This window comes from Arachis hypogaea, chromosome 18, assembly GCF_003086295.3.
Source record: "Arachis hypogaea cultivar Tifrunner chromosome 18, arahy.Tifrunner.gnm2.J5K5, whole genome shotgun sequence".
Lineage (NCBI taxonomy): Eukaryota > Viridiplantae > Streptophyta > Magnoliopsida > Fabales > Fabaceae > Arachis > Arachis hypogaea.
The window spans coordinates 39,495,793-39,508,728 of NC_092053.1; the positions used below are offsets into that span (position 1 = coordinate 39,495,793).

At 33.7% G+C, this 12,936-nt stretch overlaps 1 protein-coding gene across 1 annotated transcript; it reads left to right on the forward strand.

Moving 5' to 3' along the window:
- Positions 1-9,414: 9,414 nt before the first annotated feature.
- On the forward strand, positions 9,415-12,193 carry LOC140181361 (uncharacterized). The gene is made up of 3 exons (XM_072224905.1): positions 9,415-10,003; positions 10,291-11,283; positions 11,370-12,193. Exons 1-3 carry the CDS (start codon positions 9,415-9,417, stop codon positions 12,191-12,193), a joined length of 2,406 nt encoding a protein of 801 aa, XP_072081006.1.
- Positions 12,194-12,936: the final 743 nt, after the last annotated feature.

Sequence of the window (12,936 nt, forward strand, 5' to 3'; positions counted from 1 at the left end):
TAGATGAGAATAAAATTGGATATTATCTTTTGTTCCTTAGATAATTATCTTTTGGATTTTAAATATATATTTTTTGGATTTTAGATACTATTTTATTTGGACTTTAGGGTTTGATGGGTGCCAATGCTCAAATATAAATAGTGCTTTTAGGATTTCGATCCCCAATATACCAAAGCCACCTTTGTTGCTCTTTTCCCATCAGAAGAGTCACAATTCAGCTGCCTAGGAATACAGAAAGCTTTGGTTGAGGAAGATCGAAAGAACCATAAGATTGAGACAATTCTTCCATCTAATTTCTAATTTCTACTAGTAAAGGTACGCTTTTGCATGATAATATATTTTTTGGTAATTCAATATAAATGATCTGGACTATTAAAATTAATTTATTCTAACAAATAATATCAGAATCATCCATAATTTAATCATCAAAATATTCGGTTTATTATTCCTTTTGAATTAATATATCTATGTATATACGTACGTCGTATATATTTGGAATTGTTGCACAGTAAAACTATATACATATACGATTCGATTTATTGCCACTGTACACCTGTGTAATTTTGCTATGTGCGTGCATCATATTTCATGTATGTATGCCATCGTGGTTTCTTATATGTATGCATATACACGTATTGTTATGCTTAGGAAATTCGTAAACACCATCATATTACTTTGGCTATACACATGGTTGTACTGTTTGTGCACTTATGATGGAAATATAGTGTTTCAGACTTTCAGTTATTCCTTTTTCTTTTTCTCTTTTGAGATGATGTTCATACAATTATTTTAAAAAAATAAATATTGATGACTTATTTTGAAACATTGATCGAATATTATTGAATTATAATTGTCTCAGATTTAATTGCGTGTGTCATTAATTTGGTATAAAATTAATTGATTATTTTTTTAAGATATAAGGATTAATATGTATATATCACTTATGTAGATATTAATTGATCCAAAAGGAGATTTATATTTGTCCAAGTTATGTGTACATATTAATAATAATAAAAAAAATTGAGTAATAGAAAATATTATTTAATTGTTACATAAAGAAACTAGTAACAATTTGGATTATTATACCCACCCACTTTATAAAGTTTTCGTTTTGAAATAAATTGATTGAACATTATGCTGCCAAAGTAGCCTCTTTTGTAAAAATTGATTTATTTAAAACATTAGGGATATGGTGATATGTAATTCATGCGAATATTAGTCAACCCAAAGGAAGGTCTATATTTGGCCGAATTACATACACATATTGAAGGTAAATATGTATGTGGGTAATTAATTAAGAATAAAGTAATGCTTATTATTTATGCGGACAATAATCAACCCAAAGAAAATTTATTATTTGGCCAAATAATAAGCATTGCACACTTTTGTTTATTTTCTATCAATTATGCGCTCAATAATCGGCCCAAAGGAATGTTATTGTTTGGCCAATTAATAGAAAATATGCATTAATAAATAGGTTGCGAAGTTTAAGTTTCCATGTGCGCATTAAGTCGGTCCAAAGAAAGGCTTAATGTGTGATAGTAATTTTGACAATATTTGATTACTACAATGAGAGTATCAGTTATAGTTAATTTTCTATCCAAAGATTGAAAATTAATGTTGTTCTAGATATCTCAATATAGATTTTTTTTCCATTATTTAACTAATGTTTACTGCATATTTTTTTTTTTGTTCTAATCCAGAAACTATGGCTTTAATTAGCTACCAATTTTTCTGCACAAATTAGCAGTATTCCTATGCTAAATGGTTCAAACTTTAAAGTTTGGAAAGATACTGTGGAGATTGTCCTCAGTTGTATGGATCTAGATATAGCTCTTCGAGAGGAGAAACCCACTTCCACTCCGGAAAACCTCAATGAGGTTAAAATAGAGAAGTGGGAGAGATCCAATCACATGAGCATTATGATCATGAAATGCTCAATTCCTGAGGCGTTTCGGGGCTCAATTACTGAGGATAAAGAGGACAAACAGTTCCTAAAGGATGTTGAAAAATTCTTTACTAAGAATGAAAAGGCGGAGGCAAGTAGTCTTTTGAGCAAACTTGTCTCCATGAGGTATAAAGGCAAAGGGAACATAAGGGAATACATTATGGAAATGTCTCATCTTACTTCAAAATTGAAAGCACTAAAGTTAGAGTTGTCTGAAAATTTACTCGTGCATTTCATTTTGATTTCCCTTCCTACACACTTTAGGCAATTCAAAGTGAGTTATAACACTCTGAAGGACACTTGGTCCTTAAATGAGCTTATATCTCACTGTGTGCAAGAAGAAGAGAGGCTACAGCAAGATAAGACTGAAGGTGCTCACATGGCTTCATCTTCTCAGTCTAAAAGAAAGCGTAATACCACTACGGATGTGCCTTCTCAGCAGAAAAAGGCTAAGAAACAGGATCAAGTTTCAACCTGTTTCTTCTGTAAGAAGGTGGGACATATGAAGAAGGATTGTACCAAATATTCCACCTAGCGTGTAAAGAAGAGTATAATTTTTACTTTCGTTTGTTCTGAGACTAGTTTAAGTTATGCACCTGTTGATACTTTGTGCGTAGATTCTGCTGCTACTACTAATGTAAGTGTTACTATGCAGGGTTGCCTGTGGAGCCGACCGCCAAGTGATGCTGAAAGATACATCTATGTGGCAGACGGCAATATAGTTGCAGTCGAAGTTATAGGAACCTTTAGATTATGTTCCACGAGTGGATTTTACTTGGATTTATTAGAGACATTTTATGTACCGTCATTTAGACGGAATTTGGTTTCTGTTTCTTGTTTGGACAAATTAGGTTATTTTTGTTCGTTCGGAGACAATAAAGTCAGTCTCTTCTATAATTTGAATAATATTTGCTCTGGTAATTTGGTGGATAATCTATATAGGCTTGAATTAAATTCCTATAATAATGAAATACTGCAAACAGGTACAAAACGAAAACTAAATGAGAATTTGGCATCATTATGGCACAAACGCTTAGGTCACATCTCTAAACAGAGAATTCAGAGGCTCGTGTCAGATAGAATTCTTAGACCCCTAAATTTGGCAGACTTTGAAGTCTGTATTGAGTGCATAAAGGAGAAAAGGACAAACGAAAGAAAATTAGGTGCCGATAGAGCTAAAGATGTCTTAGAACTGATACATACCGATATATGTGGGCCATTCCCTACTGTCTCTTGGAATGGACAACGGTACTTTATTACGTTCATAGATTATTACTCTCGTTACGGGTATCTATATTTAATTCATGAAAAGTCCCAAGCCTTGGATGTTTTCAAGTCTTTCAAAGCTGAAGTTGAACTTCAACTTGGAAAGAAAATTAAAGCTGTCAAATCTGATCGTGGTGGTGAATACTACGGAAGATATGACGGGTTAGGTGAGCAATGTCCCAGACTTTTTGCACTTTTCCTAGATGAGTGTGGTATTGTTTCGTAATACACCATGCCAGGCAAACCTAGCATGAATGGTGTTGCAGAGCGAAGGAACCGAACTCTTAAGGACATGATGAGAAGTTTGATTAGTCATTCTTTCTTACCTGAATCACTCTGGAGAGAAGCCTTAAAGACCGCAGTGTACAACCTTAATAAATAATAAGGTGCCAAGCAAAGCAGTTAACAAAACTCATATGAAATTTGGATTGGAAAAAGGCCTAATATAAAGAATTTGCATATTTGGGGATGTCCAGCTGAGGCGCGACCTTATAGGCCGCATGAAAGAAAATTGGACACAAGGACAATTAGTTGCTACTTTGTTGGTTACACTGAGCATTCACGGGGGTACAAGTTTTACAATCCTACATCAAGGTCTATTTTTTGAAACGGGAAATGCGAGATTTCTTGAGGGTGTTGAGTTTGGGGGGAAGAAAATATTAGAAATGTTACTTTTGATAAAGATTCTGTAACTGACAATGATCAGATCCTTGTGCCTATTATTGTTCAAGATACAGTTATAGTACAAGAGCACAATGAAAATCCTGCTGTAGATCCAGTTACAGTACAAAAGAACAATGAGAATATTGTTGTTGCTCAAGATACCGCTACAATACCAAAAAAAATGAGAATCCTCCTCAACTCCAACCCATACAGCAAGCTCAACAACCTCAAGAAGTGTCATTAAGGAGATCCAACAGAAAAAAAAAGGAAAAAATTCATATATGATCTCAAAAAAGCTTTCCGTCAATGGTATCACAAGTTTAAGGCATTACCTCATATGGTTTTGAGGTCAATATCATAGATGAGTGTGTATACCGCAAATTTGGTGGGAGTAAATACATCTTTTTAGTCTTATATGTTGATGACATTCTACTTGCCAATAACGATATAGGCTTGTTGCATGAGACTAAGAAATTTCTATCAAACAAATTCGAAATGAAAGATCTTGGTGATGCCTCTTTTGTATTAGGAATCGAGATACTAAGAGATCGTTCTCAAGGTATTCTTGGATGATCACAAAAGAACTATATCGAAAAGATTTTAAGTAGATATGGCATGAGAAGATGTAGACCAATAGACACACTCGTAACTAAAGAAGACAAGTTCAGTCTCAAGCAATGCCCTAAAAATGATCTTGAGAGGACAGCAATGCATGATAAACCTTATGCATCAGTACTAGGGAGCTTAATGTATGCTCAAGTCTGCACACGTCCCGATATATCATTTATAGTGGGAGTGTTGGATAGATACTTGAGCAATCCGGGCATGGATCATTCGATAGTTGTTAAACTTGTAATGCGTTATCTAAAGAGAACAAAGGATTACATGCTTACTTATCAGAGATCAGAAAAGTTGGATATCATTGGGTACTCTGATTCTAATTTCATGGCATATGGTTACGAAATTTTGTCATTGAGCTTCGTATAGTAGATGACATTGAAAGGCCATTAAAGATATTTTGTGACAATAAGTCAACAGTACTATACTCCAATAACAATAAGAGCTTGACAAAATCAAAGCATATAGACATCAAGCTCTTAGTTGTCAAGGAGAAAGGTTAAGAAAAACAGATTTCTATAGAACATATTGGAACAGAGTATATGCTAGTAGACTCATTAACTAAGGAATTGATCCCTAAAGTCTTTCATGAGCACACTGCTCGGATGGGTGTCAATATTTGTGATGCCTTGGTTTAGTGGGAGTTTATTTTATGCTATATGTCCTATGACAGATATTGAATTATTTTTCTACAGAATTAAGTTGATGGTTTATTTCATGTTATGTGAAATGTTCATTTTGCAATATTTGTATTGTGTTTGATCTCAATAAAGTTTGGACCAGCTGGAAATAGACATGCATGAGATCACTTGACATGTAATTTCCATATTACTCATCCAAATTTGATCTATGTCGTTAAGTATATTAGGATGGTGATTGTCGTGGTTTAGTCACGACATTAATGTGATAAAAGCTGCGGTAGTTGCATATCTAATGTATGAGACAGACCAGATTGTTAAAGTAATGAGAGAAATAGCATTCAGATGCGCGCATAAAGTTTATAAGATGTGATTATATCACGAAAGAATATATGTATAGCCCAAGTGGGAGATTGTTAGGAAATTATTTTAATTTCCTAATTTGTTTGTGGGCAATACATATATTAATTATAATCACAAATTATGCTATTTCAAATTAAATGACTTATATAATGGTGATGTCATTTATTGTTATAAATGCTAAATTGAATAAGTCATTATTACTTTTGATTTGGAATTAAATGAGAATAAAACCGGATATTATCTTTTGTTCCTTAGATAATTATCTTTTGGATTTTAGATATATATTATCTTTTGGACTTTAGATACTATTTTATTTGGGCTCTAGGGTTTAATGGGTGTCAATGCTCAAATATAAATAGTGCTTTCAGGGTTTCGGTCCCTAATATACCAAAGCTGTCTTTGTTGCTCTTTCTCCATCAGAAGAGTCACAATTCAGCCGCCTAGAATACAGAAGACTTTGGTTGAGGAAGATCGAAAGAACCACAAGATTGAGATAATTCTTCTGCCTAATTTCTAATTTCTACTAGTAAAAGTATACTTTTATATGATGATATATTTTTTGGTGATTCAATATGGATAATCTGAGTTATTGAAATTAATTTATTCCAACATTAGTTTTATGACATGGTATCAAGACCTAATTCTTGAAACTTTTAACATTTTTTTTATCCTTCTTTCATTTACTTTCTTTTTTTTCTATCTCGTTCATGCCTTGATTATCTTTCTGCCAAAGCACGCATACATTCTGAAACACCTTTTGCTACTAAGCATGTTTTTGTTCCAATAGCAAAAAAATTAGATAGAGATAATTTCAATACATGAATGATTATCATTCAAACTCTGGAAATGAAATATTATTTGAATGGATTTAGGCTATCAATTAAATTTGAATCAGCTCCCAATTTCACTTCTAATGCAGCAGCCAAAGCAAATGCTACACAATTAACAAAAGAAGATCTTGTCGAAAGTGACATATTAGAGATATAATAATTTTTGTGCTTCGTGTTATTAAGTTAATTTTTTGAGAGAAATAATTTTATAATATTATAATAAAAGCTAATTTTTAAAACCTTTGAAAGTTTTTTGATTCTTTCTTTTCTTTTTCTTTTCCTGTCCTATTCACTTCTTCCTTTTACATATGCTTATTTCGGAGTTTACTGTGTGAGTAATAAGCAATAAATAAATAAAAATATATTTGTTTGTTTTGTATATAAAATAAAAATTATCTGATTAAGTGTAGTGTGAAAATGATAAACACATGTAACAGTTGCATATAATAAAGCGTAGGTTATTTTTGAGAGAAACATAAAAAAAATTATTGATATTGTGTCAAAGTTTTGTAATTTTCTAATAGTAATACATGTGCACTACCATTTGGCATGATGTATCATTCTTTCTTTGTTTTAAACTCTCTTTTATTTTATTTTTTCTTCTTATCCAATTTATAAAAAAATCAATTAAATAATATTTACTGTTTGTTTAGTTTTATTATAATAAAAAAAAATAAATAATGAATCTCGCATCTAATATATGTAAGCATCGTGCATAAACGCTACATTGCTCCATTATTATTCTTATTATATTATTTTTTTTTAATAAAAAATCAGAGTCGAAACACAATTAAAATGATCTATTCTTTACAACTTTTGGTTACTTTTTTTTTTCTTTTTTGGCAAAACTTATTGTTTTGTGTTTAAATCTTTCACTGTTCTGGGATACTAGCTTAATGTGCATTTTTTATTCTTTCTTAATTTATTCTAAAACAAAAATAAAAAATTAAGTTTCATAGATTTTTTTTTCACTTATTATCATGTAAATTATATTATTTCATTATGATTAATTTTTTAAAAATAAAAATACAAATATTATTTAAATTATAATAATTTGTACAATAGACTAAAATTAAATATTTTAAACGGATGTGTTAAATTTCTAATACTTCAAGTTAAAATTAATTCAAAGCGTGGATTCGCTGTAACTTTTATAATAAATAAAACAAAATATCATCATAATTAAACTATATAATTATATGTTATCAGTCAATAATGAAAATTAGAAGAAGATCAAAGCATGAATTAAACTATTTTTTTTAATTTTTTAAGATTTTATTTCAAATTTAATCATGATCGTTGGTTGAACTTAATTTTTATAAAAAATATATATATAATGCCTAACAAATAATTTTTTTTAAATCTTGAAAATGTGATATTAATTTTCGTCAATTGCGATGCCCAGATCTATGTCAAAATAATAGGGATAAATAAATATATTTTTTAAAAGGGCCGATAAAATTAAATCGACAAATAATAATAGAATAAAAAGTAACCATTTTTCCTTTTGACATCCATTGAGCCACTCTAGAATTAAAGAAAAAAAATTATTTGATGGCAACTCTGAATTTCATAGTACAATACTCTTAAAAACAATAAATATTCTCTTTATCTCTCAGTCGCCTTTAAGTCACAGCACCCAAGTTCGATATTGCGATAATATTTTAAAGATATAATCATTTATATACCTTTTTTTATTAACTTAAATTTTTGAGATATATTAAATTTTTAAGATACATAATTTCATGACATGTTATTAAGAACTAATTCTTGAAACCTTTAACATATTTCGTTATCCTTTTTTTTTTTTTCGTTTTTTCTTTTCTTTTCTTTTCTTATGTGTCCTGGTCACACCTTAGTTTAAGGGCAAAGCTTCATAGGATGGATGGGAGGCAGTGGGCAGTGGCCCCTCCCAAAAAGGAAATTTAGGGCCTCCCCCTTAATAGGCTTGCCAACTTGGGCCATGGATAGTTATTCTACGTTAAAAAAAAGGTTATAAGTCATGTAATCCCTTATTTTTGTTTTCAAAATTGAATCAAAGAATTATTCTTCTCTTTCTTTCAAAATTCTTAGAGAGTGAAAACAAAATGCTTTCTTCTCTTCTCGTACTATTCTCGCGTTTCTTTTCAGTTTGCATAGAATAGCAAATAATCTTCTATTATCATCTCTCATTCTTTTTTTTTCTTTTGTGAGTTATTTTTTTATTAATTTTTTTATTACTTTATGTACTTATTTACCTACTTTATAATCTTATAATGGTAATTTAAATTTTTGACAGAAATTGAAAATGATAATTATAATGTTAATCTAGCATATATTATTTTCAATTTTTTTATTATTAATTGTTTGTGATATTAATATTATTGATTTGTAAAAAATAAAATTAATTGAGTTTAGTTAAGTTACATAATATTTATTTATGTAAATTTCTAATTGTATGAATTTAATTGAATCATAGATAAGATAAAAATAATAGACATATTTTATAAAAAGACGGACCAAAAGAGTAAAGATGTTTCTAATATTGTTACATTAACATCAACCTCTTCAATACTCGATGTATCAAACATCGGCTGATTTTTTTGGATATGATTTGGGGGTGTGAGTTATGCTGGGATATGATCATTATGGGTGATTTACACTGTTATGACGGCGTTATTTTTTGGAATTTTGGGGGAAGAAATCGGACCCACCGATTTCAAGCAGAGAGGAAGTAACACAAATCAGTCCCACCGATTTGTGTGAGGGAGAGGTTGAGGGGCATGAAATCGGTGCCACCGATTTCTGGGTGGAAAAAGACGTTAGGTGAAGAGTGCAGTAATCGGTGGGACCGATTACTGGAGGCAGAAAATTTTATAATCCGGGGTGCACCAATCGGACCCACCGATTTGAGGGTGCAGCGGTCGGTCCGTCCGATTTGCGCGTTAGTGCATACAAAAAGCGGATGGTGAGTTCACAGAAGCCCCATTTCTTCCTCACCGGTCTCAGCTAATGTTCATCCTCTTCTCTTCTCTTCTCTGATTCTTCTCCTTCATTTTTGTAAAAGAAATTTCTGTGAGGTTGAGAATAGTCAAGTACGTGTAGTGTTATGGATGATAGAGTTGTATTGAAGATTTATTATTACGAACAGATCTTATTGCAAACATATGAGGGAGTTCAATTTTTGTGTGAAAATCCATTAGATGTTGTTATTCCGTTCACATTGTCATTTGAGGAGTTGAAAGGTGTGATTTGTGAGAATATAGATTCTCAAAGATGTAGGAGAGTATCGTGTATTTTGTACAGGTATCATTTACCTGTGTTTGGTGGGTTTGTTCAATTTCAGACCAAGTACGTGACGGACGAAGCGAGTATGCATGAAATGTTTTCAATGTACATGGAAAATCGCCACCGAATGTCGTGCATCGAGTTATATATTGAGTTTGAGCAATCTGAAGCGGACCGTAACATTGAATTGGAAGATTATAATAGTGAAAGCGAAGATGAATTTGAAAGTAACTATGAGATCGTCGGTCTAGGTGAAGATGAAGATGAAGCTGGCGGCGCCATGAACGCAGATGTGGCGGAAGTTGCAAATGCACTAGCAAATCCGCATCCGATTCAGGAGCCTTCTTTCATGCGGTCGTTGGATTTGGAGGCTATGCACGCACCGGAGTTTCCGCAATATATGAATGCAGGTGCGTAAAACCTAGGTAGCTATGTGAAACTCTGAAGTAGCAGATCAATAAGTCGGATGAGTAATGTATGTGATATGTGACTAGGCATTTGTGACTAGCATTTGATTTTTTTATTAATTAATAGTTCTTTCTTGTGAATGATATTTAGTTGTTCTTTACGTAGATGGAATAGCAAAAAATAAGACTATAATGATCTTACATAGTAAAGTGTGTTTATTAATTGAGTTGTAATAAAAGAATTCTTACTGAGTACATAATGAAGCATTTATTACTTTTGATGTATGCAGCGCCTCCTGTTGTGGCGGATGGTGAGTTCACAGTGGGGATGGAATTCAGTTCAAGGGAGGCAGTAATCAAGGCAATGAAAGATTATACCATCCTGAGAGGTGTGGACTATCGGGTATATGAGTCGGAACCGACGACATTCTATGCCAAATGTACAGAATATGAGAATGGTTGTGACTGGTTGATCAGGGTAACCAAAATGCAGAAGAAGTACTGTTGGGAGATAAAGAGGTACAATGGAAGTCACACTTGTACCAGGTCTACTATTTCTCAAGACCATTCGAAGCTGGATTCCAAGACAGTTGCAGAAGCAATAAAGCCGTTGGTAGAGTTTGACCCGTCTATAAAGGTGAAATCAGTAATTGCTGATGTCCAGTCAAAGTTTAACTACACCATCAGTTATCGCAAGGCTTGGTTAGCAAAGCAGCAGGCTGTCGAATCAATTTTCGGAAGTTGGGAAGCATCGTATGAAGCTTTGCTCATATGGTTTGAGGCCATGTGCCACAAAGAGCCATCAGCAGTGGTTCACTTTGAAACAATGCCTGCTTACCAGGGGGATGATTTGGTTCCTGATGTACGTGTTCTACATAGAGTCTTCTGGAGTTATTACCCCTGTATAAGGGCCTTCAGACACTGCAAGCCAGTGGTGCAAGTGGACGGGACTCATTTGTATGGAAAATACAAGGGTTGTTTATTGGTTGCAGTCTCACAAGATGGTAATAATAACATCGTGCCTATTGCATTTGCCATAGTGGAGGGAGAGACTTCTGATGCATGGTACTTTTTTTTGAGCAACCTGCGTCAACATGTGGTGACACGTGATGGTGTGGAACTTATCTCTGATCGACACGATTCAATTAGGTCAGCTATTGAACGAAGTAATGGGGCGTGGCCTCCTCCTAGAGCTTTCCATATGTTTTGTATTCGACATATTGAGTCTAACTTCTTAAGGAAGTTCAAGGCACCTTACTTGCAGAAGCTTATCGTCAACATTGGTAAGTTTGAATAGAATGAACTTTGAATTTATTGTAAGTACGATCAAATATAATGGTATTCATAGTTGACTGAATGTTTTTCATAGGATACTCGAGGACGACCAGGGAGTACCAGATGCGCTATGAACGATTAAAGGAACGGGGTGAGGCTTACACCAACTGGCTTGATCGGATCCCTCATGAGCAGTATGCTTTGGCATTTGATGGTGGTTACCGATGGGGTCATATGACCACCAATCTTGTGGAATGTATCAACTCCGTCTTAAAGGGTGCACGCAATCTCCCAGTCACTCCACTTGTTAAGGCTACATTTTACAGACTGAATGAGTTGTTCACTAGGAAAAGAGATGAGGCTGAAGCCCGAATCAATGCTGGACTTGTGTTCTCTGAGATGGTGACAACCAAGCTGCATGCAAATCAACGAGCATCACGTAACATACAGGTTAGCTGTTTTGATAGAGAAAATGAAGTCTTCGAAGTACGCGAGATGCCTAGTGGGGTTGAGTATGCAGTTGACCTACGCCACCATCGGTGCGACTGTGGTGAATTCCAGGTTGACCGAATTCCGTGTCGACACGTTTTTGCGTGTTGTGCAAATCAGAGGTTGGATTGGCAAGTGTACGTTAATGATGTTTACAAGATGGACCAAGTTCGAAGAGTATACAGGGCTAGGTTTAGACCACTGGGAAATCCGGCAACGTGGCCTGCTTATCATGGACCTAGATTCGTTGGAAACCCGTTCCTCAGACGGGTAGCCAAAGGTCGGCCGAAGATGATCCGCTTCTTGAATGAGATGGACACTCGTATGTTGCGTCGCCCGAGGCGATGCAAGCAATGCGGTACCGAGGGCCATAGTCGCAGTAGATGTCGTCAAAGTGGTGGGCCGAGTGCAGGTCCAGCCGAAGAGTAGTAGTTACCTTTTTTTACATTTCGTTTGAATTTATATTTATGTACGACGTTGACATTTGAATTGACCAACTGGTGCTTGTATTCATTTGAAACCTGATTAACATACTCGATAGAAAAATAGTCATAACAACGTAATTAACATATTCGATAGGCAAAAAGTAATAACAACCTAGTTAACATACTCAATAAGTAAATACTAATAACCAAATGAACATAGTCAACAATAACAACCTAGTTAACATTCTCAATAAGTAAATACTAATAACCAAATTAACATAGTCAACAATAACTACCTAGTTAAGATACTCAATAAGTAAATAGTACAAATTATTTCTTCAATAGTAGTAAGAACCTAATTAACATTCTCAATAATTAAATAGTTACAACTTCACTTCCTCGGTGCCCACTTCATATCTTTGTATAGCTTTCTGCACTTCTTTGCAATCCTGTTAAAAGCAGATGGTGTATACCGATTTGCACTCCGACGTGGAGGATCAGCTCTAAAGTTGTAACCTTTACCTTTTTCACTTGTGGCCGTACCTATGAAAACACAACAAATAGAAATACAAGTTCATTGTGTAATACAAATACAAATACAAATACAAGTTCACCATGAAGATACTAATAGAAATTCATAATCAAGCCCTAAATCATTACTAGCAGTTTATTTTACCTGCACTAGGCGCTGGATCCTCGTCAGCAGCATCGTCATCCTCATCATCACCCTCATTCTCATGCTCATCC